The following is an 18,947-nucleotide window of genomic DNA, read 5'->3' as shown; positions in this document are numbered from 1 at the left end:
TGGAAGCATCAATTTCAATTCCCTGACTCCCTCATGTTTCAGTGAGAGAAGTTGAGAAACTGGACACAGCTGCTAGAGGCCCCGGCTCAGCTGAAATAAAACACCTGCAGGGAAGAAATGCTTCTTCCAGCCTCGAAAACAAAATACTTCTAAATGAACTTTCAGTGAACAGAGAGAAGGGGATTTCCTACAACTGTGCAATTTCATCCCCTATTCTTCCCTGGCTGTGGTCTCCAGCCACCAACTGCAATAAGTTCCTTCCTCTTTATATCTCCACCAGCAGCCTGGACCCTCCATTAGCTTCCATGCTCTAGGGTAAAGCAAGGTAGGACAATGAAAATAAAAAATAACCACAATAACAATGCATAAGAATTCAAATTGATACAACTGGGTGTTTAATATAAACACCTTTGCCAAATTCTGGTATGGGATTAAATATATTTTTCCTAACAAAGGAAAAAAAAAACCACAACGAAACCACCACCCCAACTGCTTCTCTATTACACCATGCATGACACTTCTCCCCACTAAGGGGAGCAGAGCTTCACAAAGGGTAGTACAAGTAACTCAGTTATCATGGAAATAGGTGGGCGACAGAACAGCCAGTAGCATTCCCAGCCAAAGCTAAGGCTGAAGCAGGAGCTCAACCTTTACATCAAGGTAAAGAACCCACTGATCAATGTTGTTCCCATACACACTCCAAAAAAAAGAAAAACAAAAAAAAACAACCAAACAAGAACAACTCCCACCACATGATGTAGTGATAAAGGAAAATAAGATACCTTATCTTGCCTCCATGTGATACTTCTGTTTAAATGAGAATGTGAAAGCCTCCTTCTATATTAACTGCATTCTTTTTTTCCCCCCCCCCATACACTATAGTAAAGCAGTTCTTCTCCTTAACTTGGTTTTATTATGAACAGAAGAGTAAGAAAACAACCACTTTGGAAATGGCTTACTAGGTCTATGAAATCACACCCGTAAGTCAGGCATACACATTGCCTGTGTGAGCTGGAATATTCGTTTTCCTTCCAATTACCTCTTCATTTATTTAATCAAGTAAAATATTTTTATAATAAAATTGTATGTTTTAATTCATACTTACACAAAACAGCTGTAAATAAATTATATTCAGTAAAAAGGTAAAGCACTCTAGAAAAGGTGATTAAAAATTAAAATCCTACGAGGATTAAGGCCTCCTCAGTGTCCTATAGATGCAATATCCAAATTGGCAGCGTTCAATTTCTAATTCTGAACAGAATAGAGAGGTATCAAAATGAATCCACAAGGCAATTCAGTTATTTTTTTTCCCCCCCTACTTCTTTGAGAGAGGAGAAAAGTATTTCTAGAGTTGTTTCTTCAAGGATAACTATTCCTTTACTGTTTTATTTCAGCAGCTGCTTCTTCTTCCTCAGAAGTGCATCTCTAAGAGCCAGCTGGAACATGAAACAAGAGAAGATTATTCAGGTATTTCAAACTCTCACACCTGTAACTATAAGTAAGGACACTACTACACCAACAATCCTTCCCAATACATCCCTCACACATATCCCATTGGTACACTTGTAGATAAGATCAGAATTTAAAATTATACAGATTAAAACTATGCGTAGAGAATTTGATAAATAAACCAGATTTTCTAAGAGAAAGGTATAGCTAACAGCTTGCAACATCTGTGCTATAAAACACATCTAAAGCAGCTTACATATAACAGGTGAGGTGGCCCTGCAAGGCGAACCTGAATTAGCTTTAAACCATCTGACTCAGGTGCAGTAACACTGTAACTGTAACAGCATTGAGGAACCAGTGGATCATAGACAAGCAAGTTAGTCACACTCAGCTCTTGCTTACTGCAGTTTCATGACTATTTACACCCAAGCTCAAAAGCCACTGTTTTATCTCTGAAGGTAAACAACACAAATTTGATGCGAGGACTGGAAAGTAGTAAGATACCAGAATGCAAACGAAAATTTTTCCACAAATACCTACAGGAAATAGGAGTTTAACAATATTTTTAGCTGTAAAGTTAAGAACTTTGGGTTGTGCTTAGAATTAAGCAGATGTTTTTGTATAAGTTTCACTAACCTATTTTCAATAACAATGTGTATTACCAAGGAAAAATCATTTGTTCAACCTCAAAGAAACACCAATAATTTTTCAGCTAAAACTGGGAACAATAACTTGCAAGTGCTAACACAGATACAGTGGCAGAAACGCTGTAGCTGCTTGGTTAAACTTTACATTTCAGGAGTGAGTTTGGCTTAAAAGAAAAAACATCTTTCATCAATGCATCAGTATGTCATTTAACATCCTATATAATTAGGAAGAGGACAGAGTAACAAACTTGTTCCACTGATTAATTCAGCACAAAGGGACCAGAAGAAACTTCAGTCCAGCTGAAAGGTAAGTGGAATTAACAGACATTTGTGGAAAGATTATTATGAAGCTGCTTTACAAGGGTGAGAAGAAAGAGTGCAATGAACAACAAAATCTCTCTGAAGCGATACATTAGATATGTTTTAGCTGGTAAGAAGATTTAGCTCTAGACTAAAAGAACATTCCATTTTATTCTACCACTAAGGAGGGCAGTAGAACATAGTATATTAGAACTACATTACTCCAACCCTCTCTTAACTGGTATTACAAATCACAGTCAACAGGTACTGTAGTCTAAGTATGAAAGAGCCCTGCCTTTCACTGTTTAGCTGATGCACTGAAACTCAAAACATTAAATCCGGAACAAGTACTGAAACCATTCAAGATGGCTCTTTAGAAACAGCAAACCAAGTTTAAGAATCATTGTAATCTCAAAGAAAAAAAAACAAAACAAACACACAAAACTACAATGGAGATTGTTTTAAGCACATGGATCCCTGCTTTTGATGTATATATTTAATATTACCTGTTTTTCCCTGAAAGAACGCTTATTTTTGGTCCGGACATTATGGCTGTATCTCATCATCATGAAGTTCTTCTGCTTTTTCTTTTCTTTATTGGTTGAGCTGGCAAAGGGATTCAATCTTTTTTTCTTTTTCACAAATTCTTTTCTATCTGTTTTTCCAGCCTAGAATAGGTAACACAATATAACAGTCATTTGTTTTTCACTAGTTAACATAAGCTGCTAGACTGTAGGGTAGCAATTATAAATCTGGATTCAATATCCCTCCATCCTGGCTGTATTAAGTAGCAGTGAAAATTGGAGGTGCCTATATTTAACAGCAAGAGATTGTTTCTCTGTTACAGCCAAGGTGCAACATTAAAAAAAATTAATCAGAACACAGATGGCAGCTCCGCTTCCTTATTTCAGAACAGATAAAACCCACAGCCCTTTAAGAAGTCTAAAAGAGGATATGAAATAGCCAAGTTCCTCACCATTGCAGTTGCCAGTCTTGTCTCCTTGTCTGACTTTGGCTTCTTATGGAGATGTTCAATATCTCTGAGTGAAAGCAACTCTCCTCTACATACACAAAAATCCAACAAATCCAATCATCATACACAAAGCATCTTCTGACCAGAAAAACAAAATGCTCTCCTGACTTTTGTCTTTCACTCACCTCTTATGCCATTGTCCTGCTATACTCACTCACAAAAGCACTTATTGTTCTTTCTCTCAGGCTAACCCTCATTTTTAGGACAACCCCTATAAAACACTTTCAATACTGTTTTTCAAGACCAGCTTGAACCACAACATTTAAGAATCTGGAGATATAAGCTTGGAACCACTGCTAGAATAACAACACACCCATTGGTCTGAACAAGAAAACTAGTCCTACTGCTTCAATCAGAACCTCTTGCTTTTTCTTATGGGTTTAAATGAATTCCTCAGGCCAGGATCCATTTGAGGCTGTGTGGCTGTTTGTCACCTGTCACCAGCCATGAATGACCAAGTCCTACATCTGCTGGCATCAGAAGTTACCTCACCAGACTCCAGGTGAAAGAAAGCACTCATTAGCATTTTATATCCTACCTGCTCTCCTCTTCATCATCTATTTCAATATTTTTCCTCTTTGCAGCTTTGCCTGGTGCAGAATTGATTTCTCTGGAGAGCTGGGCAAGACGTATTCTGTGGAAATCTTCCTGAGTTAGCAACCTACTTGTACTGATTGCTGCAGCTTTAGCTTTTCGTTCCTCCATGGGCATGCTTTTGATCTTTTCTGCCTTTTAAAATAAGAAAAAAAGATCATCCTGACCTTTGCAAACAAGTTCTATGCTATAATTAATGACCCTTGCCTTCCAAATATCTACATGAGATATTATGTAGACATCTACATAACTTATGCTTGGAAAGGATTTAAGCAGTTGTTAGGACTTATACCCTACATGTGGTATTAGAAGAAAGCAGTACCTCAATTTCTTAATATTTCAAAGCAGATAAAAGCACTCACCATGCAAACATTATAGCTTGGCAATGGAACAGAATTCCCCAGCTTTCACCCTTCATCCTGACAATAAACACTTCAGCACAGGTGCACAAGTATACTTCACCTCAATGATTCTGGTCAAATTAATCTCCGTAGTTAGTTTAAAGCAGTCACATGAAAGTACTGAGCAAGAGAATCTGGACTGCTATAACAAGTCCCATTTCTATTTAGGGTAGAAGGCACTTGAAACTCACCACTTCTTGCTGTTCCTCATCTGAAGAGTGGTGCACATCAATCCACTCTCCATCCTCACCGTCATCCTCCTCACTGATACTAGCACTTTCCCATCCATCTGCTCAAGGGAAGAAATGCAGAGCTGCTAGTATAAACCTGTTTCAACTGTTTGAGTTTCAGACAATTTAAGAGCAGATCCCAAGCTCTCACCATCTTTCTCTATCTGCTAACTATATGCCCAGGCACATGCTCACTGAACAGGTGAGCTGCAGGATCTTGGCATCCCAGCATCAGAACCACACATTACACATCAATTTAAAGTAAATTCAAAGCCAAACAGACCAGTAGCTCCAATGTTTTCCCACTGACAAGTTCAGCAACCAAATTACATCTGGCTTGCAACTCCAAAGCCTCACACTGCACAATTCTGGCAGTGACTGTCTTGAAGCTGAGATGTCTTTCTATAGCTCTGATTTCTTAGCACACCTACAGTTACGGACTTTTTTTTATATAGTGATAACCACATACTGCAGTGTAAGGTCTTTGAACACACACTTCTAGAATAAGCTTTGTAAAGCACCTGTCCTATCTTATTATTGTGAGCTGCAGTCTCCTGAACACATTTTGTTGTTATGAACTTACAATAAACATAGGAACCTCACTTACTCAGAACAAACCATACAAGATACCTAAGGAATCTTCAAGAAGCTAGCATTGCAGCAAGCTGTACTGTAAACTATGCTTTGTAAAGAGTAACTCATTTTATGAGAAAGGCTCTCAAAACAATGAACTGCATTTTGGAGAGACTCTGAAGAAATGCACTGGTTTGCAGATGTTAATTGTACCGCACTGTTCCCTCTTCCATCTCTCAGTATACATTGTATGAAGAAACACAGTGACCATCAGACCTTTCTGGATAAACTACACTTAACTCAAGGACGAGTATCAGTGCTTCTTAACAGACAAACATATATGCAAGCCACGCAGTAAAAAACACCAAATTTTAAGAATAAAACCTTAGTGGTGATGATGCACAAAATTGAAGTAATAAAGAAGAAAGGCCTACCTTCTTCTTGGTTTTCTCCTTTTTCCTCTTGATTCTCAACCTCAAGTACTTCTGCCCCTGGGATGTAGTCCTTGGCATCCAGTTCTCCATATTCATGAATCCTGGCTTCCACCGAGGCCTCGGTAGGTTTACCCTGTAAGTAAACACACATGCTAAGCAGGCTGCTATTTTAATTCCCATTAAAAATAGCTAGATGGGGGTTATAGAAAAATTTTGCATGATGAAGCAATTAAAAGGGGTCTTCAACTACTGTAGAGTTCAGTAACTCTACTGTACTCAAATTCTAGGGAGACAGGTTTCTGTAACACTTCTGTCAATGAATTTGATAAATTTGTACTAAAGCAGCCTTGAAACAAGAGAAAGCCATGTAAAAATGCAGCAAGGGAACAGGCATGGAGAGAAAAATACACAGTCCCATCATGTTCTCAAGAGGCTGAGACTAATCATCATCATCATCATCATTTTTAAACACGTGAGCCATGTGTACAGTCAATGAACTGCATGGAAAACCACCCTTACCCGGTATTTCTTCTGCAGCATCTCTGGATTCAGTGAACGGAAGAGGTGTATCAGAGTTCTTGCAGACATCATCACATCTATCCAGAAAAAAAGGATCAGGATTAAGTACAAAATAGCTCCAAAGCAACCTGAAAGCTCACTCCCATAATCATTATTTACAGCCTGCTCATGCAATTTCTTGAGTTACAGCTTCACACTGATTTCTCTTAGAGCCAAATGTTCACTAGCTAGTAGCTGATCTTCTCTACTTTTGTCAATTACTCCCTATGCCTTAACTACCCGTGACTGTTTTTGTCTATGTATATGCACAGAAATACAACAGCCCAACAGCCATATTGAAAACAAAACATTTCAGTTCACATTAAAGGAATAACACAGAATTGTTATGAAAGCTGTAATAACTGAGAGCCAGCTGATACAGCAAAAAAGATATAAGGATATATAAGTATTATCCATGTAATACACTCACTTTTATTTTTATGACTCTTGTAGTGAGCAAGGTCATGGAGCAGATCTTCAGTCATGGCTAATGGACATCTTGCAGTGATTTCTTTTATTGCATTGATTCTAAAAATTCAAAATGAAATATTTTCCTGAATAACACAGCTAGGAGAAACTTTCACAGGCCCAGTAACTGAATCATCTCATACTTGACGCATTTTATACAACAGGAACTATAACAAAGAGGAACATCACAGGATGCATTCTGCCATAGTTCTCAAAAAACTTTCATCTGCACCCTGCATCTGCTATTTTCTCTGATCTTAGACCTCAGGATTCTGCAAGTGAAGTCTGGGTCCAAGCACGTTCACAAAAAGCTGTCGAACAGTCACCAGGGATAGTGACATGAAAATGAAGAAATGGTTTTGCTGTCAACCACGGACAGACAAAGGACAGCAATAAAGAGAGTCTGTGTTCTAATACAAGTTCCCTTTTAAGTTACCTTCATGTACAGTCAGTACATTAAACTCACTACTGGAGTGACACCACACAGGGTGGAAAATAGTTCAAGAAATATTCTAAACGTGTTTGTATGCAGTAATCTTGACAGTTAAGCTCTCTCCTATACGTACTCATTCTACTCTGCCTGTAGCAGGCCTTTTGCAAAAGTTTGATTAAATACAGTTCTAACTTGTTTTTATTCAAGCATCAAGCTGATCTTTAAAAGCAGAGATGAATGACAGCAATAGGCTACAAATGGTGTATATTTTTTTCTTGCACACAGAGTTCTATAGTTTTAATGAGGTTCTGTACCCACCCTACAGTCATGACCTCTCCAGAATTCTTGTCAGTGACAAAGTTGTTGGCAATGGTCATCAAAACTGATTGAATAATCTGAAAATTTAAAAAAGTGAATACATTTACTACTCATTTAATGCAATTGTGAAAGTCATATCTTATTGACAACAGAGCCTTTTTCACAGAAAGGCAGAGCTCAGGACACACCACAGTAGCTAGCAACTCACTTTTGGACAAATTCTCCTGCAGAAACAAAGAATTCAAACATGGGGATTATTTCTTCTTGTGCAAAGTAATGTCTTAGAACTTACAAAAATACCCAAGGGAGCACAAAAAAAATAAAAATCCCCTTAGGCTTTTCAAGGAAAATAATCTGACGAGATTCCTTGTTCCTCATCCCCAGTGAGAGGGCTTAACAGCCAACATTCCCATGCAGGCCCACTGTCCATCCTCAACATCACCAGAAGTAGGTGAAGTACTGACCTCAGGTGGTACTAGCTGGTGTGAAGCATGTGCAGCAAACAGAAGAATCTTTGTCACTTCTGAGAGAAAAGAGAAAGAGTGGGGGGGGTAGAAAAGATGTCAAAGTATGTCAACACAAGTTACTCTGGCCAATAACCACACATCAACACAGATACTTCCATGAGATCCTTAAGTCTGAAAGTCATTTCAGGCTGAAATTATTTGGGACATCTTGTAGAAGTATTTCTTCGGTCCCACCATGCGTTAGGAACACATACTGCTCTCCATCACAGCAGCAGTACAGACCTTAAGAGCCAGCTACACTAAAGCATGCATTCCCATTGCAGACCAAAATATTAGGAAAACAAAGCAGCAAAAAGCACTCACAGCTTTGCTCAGCTAGTGAGGAACTGAAAGGAACTAGGAACTCTGCAAATTCACTTCATCCTATTGCTGGAGATTCTCAAACACTCGAGTCAGGAAAATCAAGTCCATTCCTTGTTTTGAACAATCACAGCCTTCTGTCTCTATCATCCAACACTCTCTGAACTACCCTTACTTTCCTACCACCTACTAAGTTACTGCTGCCTACTCATAGCACCACTTTTAGAAACCAACCATATATGGGCAAGATTGCTATTTACTCCTTACCTCTCTGATGGGGCTGCAGGAATCTCTGAATGAAGGGGTAGAAATTAAAAAGAAAAAGCTGCAAGGACAATAAGATTTTAAACAGGTTAGCTGCTTTTAACTTAAAATCATTTTCATAATCTAGTATGCTGTAAAATCAATGATTCTACATAGCCTGCTCTTCAAATGCCTCAGATTTTAACCACACATCCTGTTCTCCAGTTCCAAGTGTGAAATACATGGAAGGTGAGGAAAGGACAATACCAATTAGGGTATTGTGCTGTATGTTCCTCTAGCTTCAGGGACACAATCTTTTCTCCCAAAGCAGGCTGTCCCTAAATGCAAGTCAGTTTAGCATCTGAGTCCATTCATTAAGTTTTCCAGCAAGGCTGAGTATTTGATACTGGAGCAGACTATCACCTGGACACACTCCTCCCAAGCAAGAAGTATCTCATACGCCTTCCACACCCAGACTTACAAGTTCCTCTGCTTAAGCTTTATGCAACGAAGAAAGGCTTGACACCATTGCAATTCTTGGGTCTACGTGATATGCAAGACTTTGTTTCAGATATTCTGGTCATTGGGAAGGTTGATTTGAGCAGACTAAAGTACAATAAAGCAGATGTTTGTGCCTAGCTATGATCCCAACACAGGGTCACAAAACAACCAGACTACTTTTTCACGCTTGCTATATTCAAGATTGCTCATAGGTACTCATACATACAGCCACAGTGAGTGTTCTTCCCTTCCTGTTAACCTTACAGATACCTGCAAGAAAGCTTGCTTCCCTCACTTCCCAGAGCCCACATAAGGTACAGATTCTCAAGGAAATTCGATCTGTACCTCAGAGAGTGCTGTTTAAGAGCAACTGATGGACTCAATTTAAAAAACCTCTATGCTGAAGAACCTCCCAGGAACACACACAAGTCTTTAAATAGGCATCTTCCCATTATTCCTGACAGCTCAAGCTATTACAAACCACCAGCCTTCTCAAGCAGAGCTCAGTACAAGTCCACATCATTGCGTCATACCATAAAGATCTTTGGCAACTGCATGGCCATACTCATCTTCATTTTCTAACAGACAGCAAAATTAAAACCCATTCCCCAGTACCAAAAGGCCACAGCACATCACCACCCAACTAAGGTTAGCTTCCATCACGCCATTACAGAATGAGAAGACCGTACCTCATGTATTCCAACAAGCCTAGATATTAAGTCCATGAGCATCATCTTCACTTCAAATCGTTCCTTACAGTTCTCCAGCTGCTTCAGTAGTTTCTCCGCAAAATCTAGAAGCAATAACAATTTGTAGTAGACTGCAAACAACTCAGCTGGATTAAGAGGGGCAGTCAAGGCTTTGTTGTTTGGTTTCAAGTTCTAGTGTCCTTGCACAGAAGAAACCACAGGTGCTGAGAGCACTGCTCCCAAGCCATTATTTTTCCTCTTGCATGCCTAGAGGACCTGAAGTTGTATACAGGTCCAACAGAAAACTAGAAGTTCTCCAACATCATGAAAACAGTCCATATTTAAAGCTAGAGGTTTTTTGGTTTTTTAAGATACATTTGGATCCATCTGAAAAATGAATCATTAGATCAGACTGTGAATGAGTTAAGTGATATGGCAAAAGAAGGTGATAGGAGTGTGATCGCCATCCAGAGAGATGTTGCTCCTTCAGCTGCTAACCTATAAATGAGGGGGAGAAGGGGCAGATCCAGACTCCCCGACTTCAGATCATTCAGGTACACTGCCTGCACCTGAGTTCCCTGGGTTTGCCACATCTTCTCACTTGGTGCTTAACCACCGGGTCAGGCTGTGACCTGGCAATTCTACTACACAAGTAATATTAGACAAATGCCAGAGTAGTATTAAGAATACATTTCTAGAAAGGGATAAGCCAAAAAAGTTATGGGAATGAACTATTCCACTTTCACACAAATTATGGCCTTTACACATATAAGAAAGAGGCTAAAAGCCACTTGTTCTGTAGCAACCTGAGGCAGACGATGTAATATTGTTCCTTATCTGCCCTACTAGAAGTGTTCCACTCTGACAATTGTGATAACATTATCTCACATTTTTAAGTGCTATTGAACTCTAGGACAAAGGATGCTAGAAGTATTACACTGTCACCAGCGACTCCTTGCAGCTTTGCCTAAACTTCCATGTCTAGGATTAACACAAAGTTAAAAAAGATACAGAATAAGTTAGAAAATACAGAAGGTGATACATGCTTACCCTGGGGATCATGAATCAAGTGAATAGCAGAGAAGTTGAATACCTCTGGCTTGCTTTTCTTCTTGTGTTTCTGCATGGCAAAAAGTATAAATGAGACATTTTTTCTTTCCATGTAAAAGCCAGAGGTGCTTCAGTACCAGGTTGCCATTTCTCATTACTCCCTTCTGAAAGAAGTGCCTCAATTTTTAATAAACTACCATTCTTTTCAATTGCATAGGATTTTCAGCTACCTGACCTAAGAGGCAACAGGAGCTTCATTAAAAAAAAAAAAAAATTACTTCTCAAGACAGTGTGCTCCTAGTAAGGGATCCCCTAGATCTCAGCAAGTCCACAACTTAGACAAGTGCTCAGACAATTTCAAAAGAGCTGTTTTCAGACAATCATGGCAAGTGCCTGACCAATGGAGGCTAGAACACTTAAGGAGCTTCACTTGATAAAAGATATGACAAATAGCTTAATCTTTCACATGTAGAAATGCTAAATACCAGAAAGTCAGACACCACTTTCCTCACCTTGAGAACCTTCATTGCCTTTTCCAGTTTCTTCTTGCGCTTGCTGGTTTTCTTGCTAGTTGCATACCGTACCATCAGATCTCTTGCTGTGGGGCCATCATCCTTCACAAGGAAAACAACACTCAAGTCAAAACAAACTTCAAACAGAAAGCAGAAGAAGTATCAATATTTTTGGGATCACGTACTACATTTGAAAATTGTCTCCCCCCACATAAGTTTCATCATACAGAGACAGTAGCCTTTAAAATCACAACTTCATTGAATCAACTATTAACACAAGAGACATCATGAACAATTTGCAGCACATCAGCACTAATTCTTACAGCTAGGTAATCACAGACTATTACACAGTTTTACACAAATAGTTACATCCTGGTATTAGTAGGTTCTAAACTGAAATTGCATCAAGTTACCAGCCTTTCAGGATAAAGGAATGTATAATCAATGAATATTAAGATGTTATAATTACAAAATAAACAAGAGAGTTTGACAATGCAGACTATGATAACAAAAAGAATAAATAGAAGGCTTACCCCTATCCAGGGCTCACTCACAGAACTCCAGCAGAGCAGATCTCCAGAAGAGATCCTTCCCCACTGGCAGCCAGCTCTTAAATAGGTCTAGGAGGAGTGGAGCCTGGCTCCACCCCTTCCTGCAGCACAGGTGAATTGCCTTCAGCTGTGCTCCTCTGGCTCGCCTCAGGTGATCAATCAGAGGTTCAGGCCATGACTCAGCAGTTCCCATACACTGAATTATGTTCATTTGTACATAAATGGGAAATTGAATCCAAGAGGGAGAAGTAAAGACAAAGAGCTAAAGACAAAAAGCCTACCTCCTAAACATCAGGTGAAAGTCTCTTCTCACAACTCAAAGAGTACATCTACACATTCATTAGCTTAAAAAAAAAAAATAACCCCCCACCAACTGGCCAGTTCTCTTAGAAATGAATTACTTAAAAGTGAGTATGAGAACACAGGGAAGCTCTTAGTCAATAGGCAAACAGCAGAAGCATCCTGCTAACATTTCTGGCCAACTGGCAACAAATTAAATATTTTGGTGAGGTGGACAACCAACTAGAGGAAACAAGACAGAAGTGTCAGAGAAACAGAAGAGGATGCATTGGTGTAGCAAATGTCAGCAGAATGATAGCTTTTACACAATTTGAAGACCTGAGAAAATTTAATCACAACACCCACCTCAGAATCTGAGTCACTCTCTTGATTCTCATCTTCATCCTTCCCAAGGAAGAATTTCAAACCAGCAACTAATACCTGAAAAATGAAGTAAACTGATGTAGAGCACAACAAATAGACAATCGTATTTACTAGAGCCAAACATCCCCATCAGGGGTTATGCTGAGAAATTCCCTATTATTCATAGGCATGGATACAAAAAGAAAGCAAACCAGATCAAAGTGTTTAATTCAAAGTTGATTTCTGCTGTCAATTCTCAATAACCAGGCACACAAAGGACCAAAAGGCAGCTGGGCTTCTACAGTGAGCATATCCAGCCACACACATTTCCTTCCTGTAGTTTGAAATTGCTCTACACCACTGTTATTGGTAATTCCTGAACAGCTGATACCAGATCAACTGTGCTCAGTACTGTGGAAGAACATCTCAGATCAGTGCATGCATTTGCAAAGCATCCAGCAGTGCAGAACCTACGCAGAAGACAGGCAGCCTCAGATGCACTCAAACCCCCAGCAGGTTAGCAGTTCTCATCACATTTAACAAATAATGGTGCTGCTGAAGGGGCTCTATCCTGACAGTGTCTTCTGAGTAGCTGTGGGAAGTACACCCACCCTCCCCATGCCAGCATGCATTTGTAATAAAACAAGCTTCTCATTCTCTCATCCACAGTTTCAAATTATTTCAGTTCTCACCTTTGTCACTTTGGAAAAGCAGGCAGTTGTGATGACATTTACAGTTTTGGCATCGTTCCTTGAATAAAACAGAGCATTATTTTTTTCTTCAAGCCTGGCCATTTTCAAGGTATTGTCAGATAATTAAGTTGCATGAACTTCTAGAAAACAATCTAAATTTCTATGAAGTCTCATGTACTTAAAAACCTTCCTGTTAAAACTACAAGTCTTTTACTTTCAGCAACGTTTTTTTCATCAGTTCTCTGTAATAGTTCTCAGCTTTCTGTTACACCATTAAGCTCTTATCTACTAAAAAACAGATGCTATATTGTCGCTTCACCAAAAAAAAAAAAAAAAACAACCACCAAAACACAAACCAACAGCAAAACCAGATCACTTTAAGTATTTATCTAGAGTTACCCTATAGACTTCAGAGGAACAGAAAAATATCTTCTTTCCACTGTACATATAAGCCACATGCTGTTACTAGCAGCTTTATAGGCAGAAGCTCAAACAAGAACACTGAACAAAGCTTCTGTTTCAATTGCAATACACACAATTTACATTTTCAACTAAATGTCAAGGATCCAACTTTAGTAACTCCAAGATTTTAAAACACAACAGTATTTCTTCCCAACTAAATTACACTTCCAAATACAGCCCTACTGGAACAGGAAGATGATAGATACATCAAGTTCAAGGCTCTCCACATTACATCTTGCACTAAATGCCATGAGTGGCATCAGGATGGGTGTCCCACAGTAAATGAGGAAACAACACGAGGCTGCCAAACCTACCAAATATTCCTTCTGTAAAGTTCAATCATCACATCCAGAGAAATCTTGGCAGCAGTTGGATTGCTATCTCTCAACATAGTATACATGAAGTTCTGCAGTGTCTAAGAAAACAGTTTGAAAGAATTTATTACAAGTCTTTCTTAATAAGAAGTAGTAAATTGAATCAGAAGGATACAATACTTACCGTATTTATTTTATTGTTCTTGTGTTTAGCATTTACATTCTTGATGTCTGTCACGATGTGAGTATACAGAGTCTGTAAAAGATAGAGCAAAGAAATAACTTATGCAAGTCCCACAAGGAACACAGTAGATGCATCACAATTTTCCCCCAGCCTCCAAGTACTAAAATGAGACCAGACTCATCACTGATAATACTATTTTCCCATTTTAACTGGAGATGGAAAAACAAGAAGTTACTTTGAGTCTTCGTGTATGCTTGATTTTCACGTATTCAAAAAAGCATACTTAAGTTACAGTACAAACAGTGAGATAGGAAAAGAAATAACAAAGCTTAGCTTAAAAAAATCCCAATCCTGTTTCATTTATGCAAGTATAGGCACATTCTGATAGCAAGTTTAATAATCCTGATCATGGAAAGCAACTCATTTAATGATTATGGCAGAAAATCTGAAACAAAGCTTAACTAACAGGCTTTTTTCCTTCTTCTGAAGTCAGAAGTTTTCACAAAGAATTCGTTAATTCCTTCTCTGAGAGGAACGTGCTTATGGTTCTCACTTGCAGACATATACTAGCTGCTTAATTGCAAATGCAACAGGTTGGAGGCTTGTCCTGCATGTAAGAAAGTTTACAGCATCATGCTTCATTACTAATAAGATGTATTAACCAAGTGTTCCCTTTGGCACTTCTAGTTCCTAAAAGAGCAGAGCTATTTGAAACTTAATTATTTCAGTAGCAAGAAATGCAGAACACCTGTCCACCAGGGCTGCATTACTCTGTTAAGTTGGTCAAAACCCAATGGAAGGCAAGACCAGTTTTTATAACCACAGCTTACTTTCCGTAGAAGCTTATCATGACATCTCAGCAGCTGAAAGAAGAGCTCCAGCAAACTCGTTGCATTGATCAGGTTCTTGTTTCTTAACAACATCAAAGCCTTACAGAAGGTCTGGATGAGAAACAGAGATCAGGATCAAAATCTTACTGCACCATTCAGCTACCAGCTTTATCAAAAGGCTCAGCAGCAAGCTCAAGGTACTCATCTCTCACAGGGCACAGCCTGCCCAGATGCCTTTTGCATAGGCCTTACCATTCGAAGGTCGGCATCTAGCACTGTGTGGTGGTATGAGAGCAGCTCCTTCAGCTGCTGGGGGAAGTTGGCCATTTGTTCTGGGTAGCAATGGGCAACCTGGGCAAAGACAGGCTCAGGTCAGCTTTCTATTGAAAACCCTCAGTTAGCAAACAACTGCAGGAAGGTGACAGATATTATAAGCAACCCATAAAGACGTTCTTACAATAGCAATCTGGCTACATATAAAGATACATAATGACCAGATGTGTAACTTTATACTACAGTTATACTACAGTTATACTACAGTTATACTACAGTTATACTACAGTTATACTACAGTTATACTACAGTTATACTACAGTTATACTACAGTTATACTACAGTTTCAAAACTGACTAAGAAACTCGAAAGAAAAAACTGCATTCCTGTTAACAGTAGATACTGTGTTAGGTTTGGTAAAGGCAATTTTACAGGCGGTTGGCCAACGGCTGTCCCAGCAGGGATCCACGAAATGCAGCCACACACCAACACGGCAGCCAGAGGCCCGATGGCAGCTCACGTGTTGTCCCTCAGAAGGGCCGGCCTACCTGCGCCAGGAACATCACCAGCTCCGCCAGCTCCTTGTTGGGCTTATCGGGCTGGAAGGTGAAGATCTCCACATGGGACTGATAGTGGTGGTACTGCTGGAGGAACTGGGAACACAGAGCGGTGGTCTTTAATTCAGACGGAAAAACGCCCGCCACCCCGCCGCCGTTCCCTCTCTTACCTCTTCGGTGTAGGACGTGGGGTCGCGCTTGATGAGGTTCTGCAGCTGAGGCAGGTTGCTGGGCAGCTTGTTCCCCTGGCGGCCCGACATAGCGCCGGCTCCCGGTACAGACGACCAGACGCGTGAGCTACCGACTGGGCGCCGCCATCTTAGCCCCGCCCCGCAACGGGCGGCACCGAGGGTCAAATTTCGTTCGATAGCGGAGTTTTCGCGCAGCCCTTCCCGTGTGGGGGCACCAATAAACGGCGCAAGCTGTATGTACGCGACTTGTAAAGAGTCATAGAATCCTTAAGGTTCGACAAGACTAAGATCAGCCAGGTCCAACCGTCAACCCATTGCTCGCGTTCGAGTGAAGTCTGTTTCAAGAGCAAGAGGCCTGCAGTAGCCAGGCATAGCAACCCACCTGCAATTAAAACTAAAGCAGTCTCTTTGTTCCTGTAAGGTATTACCACCTGACAGAACACAGCAAATAGAAGAGCAGCAGAGCATCCTTTCTCTGCTATAGTCATGGTCAGTCAAAACTGATAATAAGCAGAGGAAATGGAGGCACAAATTTTAGGTTTGAGTAACATTGTCTCTGTAAAATGCTTGTTAAGAAGCTCTGGATCAGTCTATGATAGTTCTATTTGCTGTGCTGCTATCGTTATATATGAAGTATTTTCTGCTTTCGTGTCTTTCGTGTCTTCTTCAGGGCAGCTACAATTTGAGCTAATGCCTTGAGCAAAAATGCCAATTACTGATTATTGTTATCGTTTTACAAATGATTTTGGAAAGTGGTTTGTAATAGAGAGCCATCTGTGCTTAAAGGCAGCTTATGAATTGCCTGATTGTCTAGCAGTAGAAATTGGTTTCAGTATAGCAAATAACAGACAGGAGTGAGGATATAAAAATGGGGATTCTGTTCTGGGAAGCACTGATTAAGTTGGTGATTATTCATTAGCCAACTTTCAAGTCAAGGGACTAAAATTTTCTTCAGAGAGATAAACAGAAGAATATGGTTTAGGATTAAGGAAAAAAATTCATGCTGACACACACAAGAAATCTGTGTTCTTTGAGAAGAGATATACACTGGTTTTGTGATCTTAAAGTCATATCTCTCAGGAAATGGAGGAACCTGGCCTCCAGATGTGATTCTTCATTTTGGCAAAGTCCAGGAAAGATACCTTCTCCAAAGTTCACAGGAACCTTATAAGAGATTAAAAGTCACATATTTAAGTGACTGCAGCATTGACGCATGCTTTGCATGGCAGTTGCATTTCACTTGCCTAAGACTGTCTTGTAAGCAAGTGGGTTTCCTTTGTTACCCTGTGCACTATCAGTGTAGAAGCTGCTGAGTGTGTCTTTGGCTGCTTGGGTCTGTACAAACACAGCTCTTTGATCAGCTCTAGCTCACAAACTGGAGATGAGCTATGCAGGTATAGAAACAGCAGTAAGTCCTGTCACATCCCTCAAAACCAGAGGAGCATGGAGCTTGTTTGGAGGTCTGGGTCTGTCAGTAACATCACTATTTGCAATAAAGGTGCAGAGGTGTGGAGTGTTTTCAGGTATCTTATCTGCATTACTGAATGCCATCATTTCTGCCACAGCATGGTCTCTGCTGAATATCACTAACTTCTGGCAGAGGTGTGCTTTACAGGAAGCAACAATAATTCTGCACAACCATATCTTTTAGGATTTTCCATGCTGGATCAGTAGTTCGAATTAAGATTAGTTGACACCATAGATGTGCTTACCCTTGGGTAGCTAGCAGCATGACTTCTGAGAAGCAGCTTTCAGATTGTTAGCTCTGATCAAAAAGAAACTTACTTGTTATTTACTACATACATTATATTCCTTCGGCTTAGTAATATTGGCCTGAACTTGAAAGTAACAGATACTTAAAAGAAATAGCATTTAATCTAATGATGCTGTTTTTGAGATTGTAACATAATACTGGGTTGGGGACCAAAACAGGGAATATACACAACATGCTAATAAGGCAGTATGTTGCCCCTTATGGTTTTAATTTGCACCAAGGGAGGTTCAGGTTGGATATTAGGAAATTTTTTCCCCAGAAGGTGTGTTAGTGCATTGGCACAGGCTGCCCAGGGAGGTGGTGGTGTCACTATCCCTGAAGGTGTTCAAGAAACATGGAGATGGAGCAGTGAAAGATGTAGTCAGTGGCATGTTGGGGATGGGTTGAGGATTGAACTGGATGATCTGAGAAGTCTCTTCCAACATTAATGATACTATAGTTTTGTGACAATATCTGCAGTTGCACATGTGCCACTGCTATTTATACTTGCTGCTCATGTGAATGATCCCATGCAACATTCATCAGTACCTAATCAGTAACTGCTTTGCTAGCATATAAATAATGAACGTTAAGATGCTACAATTACAAAATAAGCAAGAGAGTTTGGCAAAGCAGACTATGATAGCAAAATGAAAATAGATAGAAAGCTTACCTGTATCCTAGGCCCACTCACAAAACTCCAGCAGAGCAGATCTCTAGAAGAGATCCTTCCCTACTGGTAGACAGCTCTTAAATGGGTCTAGGAGGGGTGCAGCCTGGCTCCACCTCTTCCTGCAGCACAGGTGAATTGCCTTCACCTGTATTTCTCTAGCTGACTCATTGCTCGCCTCAGGTGATCAATCAGAGGTTCAGGCCGTGACTCAGCAGTTCCCATACAGCTAGCATAGTGGATTAATGTGGTTCTGGATAGTCAGGTGCAAATTTTAATACGTGCTTTAGAGATCTATGTGGAAATGTCATTGAAATATTTTATTTCACTGAGTGCTACTGTGCTTGTGCTTTAGCATTAGATTGAGATGTAGAGCAGAGCTCACCTTAAAGCAGACTGCCTTGAAATTTTTCCCTTTTTCTTCCGGTCTGATCACTGTATGACTGCATGACCTACACGACTGAAAAGGAAACACCATAATACTGCCCTGAGCTGACTTTCTTTAAATTTTCTTGCCATTTTTTCTTATTGCTTAGGATAGCATGGAAGACCGCAACACTGATATGGT

At 39.9% G+C, this 18,947-nt stretch overlaps 1 protein-coding gene across 1 annotated transcript; it reads right to left on the bottom strand.

The window, feature by feature from the left end:
- Positions 1-890: 890 nt before the first annotated feature.
- SDAD1 (SDA1 domain containing 1) lies at positions 891-18,439 on the bottom strand. Its single transcript, XM_052683220.1, has 23 exons — positions 18,383-18,439; positions 15,936-16,338; positions 15,757-15,861; positions 15,188-15,286; positions 14,936-15,046; positions 14,106-14,177; positions 13,922-14,022; positions 13,146-13,203; positions 12,457-12,531; positions 11,261-11,362; positions 10,749-10,818; positions 9,699-9,802; positions 8,533-8,590; positions 7,903-7,961; positions 7,439-7,515; positions 6,650-6,747; positions 6,181-6,257; positions 5,662-5,794; positions 4,616-4,713; positions 3,968-4,158; positions 3,373-3,457; positions 2,903-3,064; positions 891-1,436 (listed from the first exon to the last, which is right to left on the bottom strand). Exons 2-23 carry the CDS (start codon positions 16,023-16,025, stop codon positions 1,386-1,388), a joined length of 2,076 nt encoding a protein of 691 aa, XP_052539180.1. The 5' UTR covers positions 16,026-16,338; positions 18,383-18,439; the 3' UTR covers positions 891-1,385.
- Between the last annotated feature and the right edge of the window lie 508 nt (positions 18,440-18,947).

This window comes from Tympanuchus pallidicinctus, unplaced genomic scaffold (genome assembly GCF_026119805.1).
Source record: "Tympanuchus pallidicinctus isolate F22 unplaced genomic scaffold, pur_lepc_1.0 scaffold2, whole genome shotgun sequence".
Lineage (NCBI taxonomy): Eukaryota > Metazoa > Chordata > Aves > Galliformes > Phasianidae > Tympanuchus > Tympanuchus pallidicinctus.
The sequence above is the reverse complement of the archived record's forward strand: the minus strand, read 5'-3'. Positions and strand labels throughout refer to the sequence as shown.

Excerpts from the sequence above, each read along its gene's own strand:
- SDAD1 (XM_052683220.1), bottom strand. The coding sequence starts at position 16,025 with ATGTCGGGCCGCCAGGGGAACAAGCTGCCCAGCAACCTGCCTCAGCTG. Across the intron at positions 15,287-15,756 it reads TGGTGATGTTCCTGGCGCAG|GTTGCCCATTGCTACCCAGA; the intron begins GTAGGCCGGCCC and ends GTCTTTGCCCAG. Across the intron at positions 9,803-10,748 it reads CTTGATTCATGATCCCCAGG|ATTTTGCGGAGAAACTACTG; the intron begins GTAAGCATGTAT and ends TATTGCTTCTAG.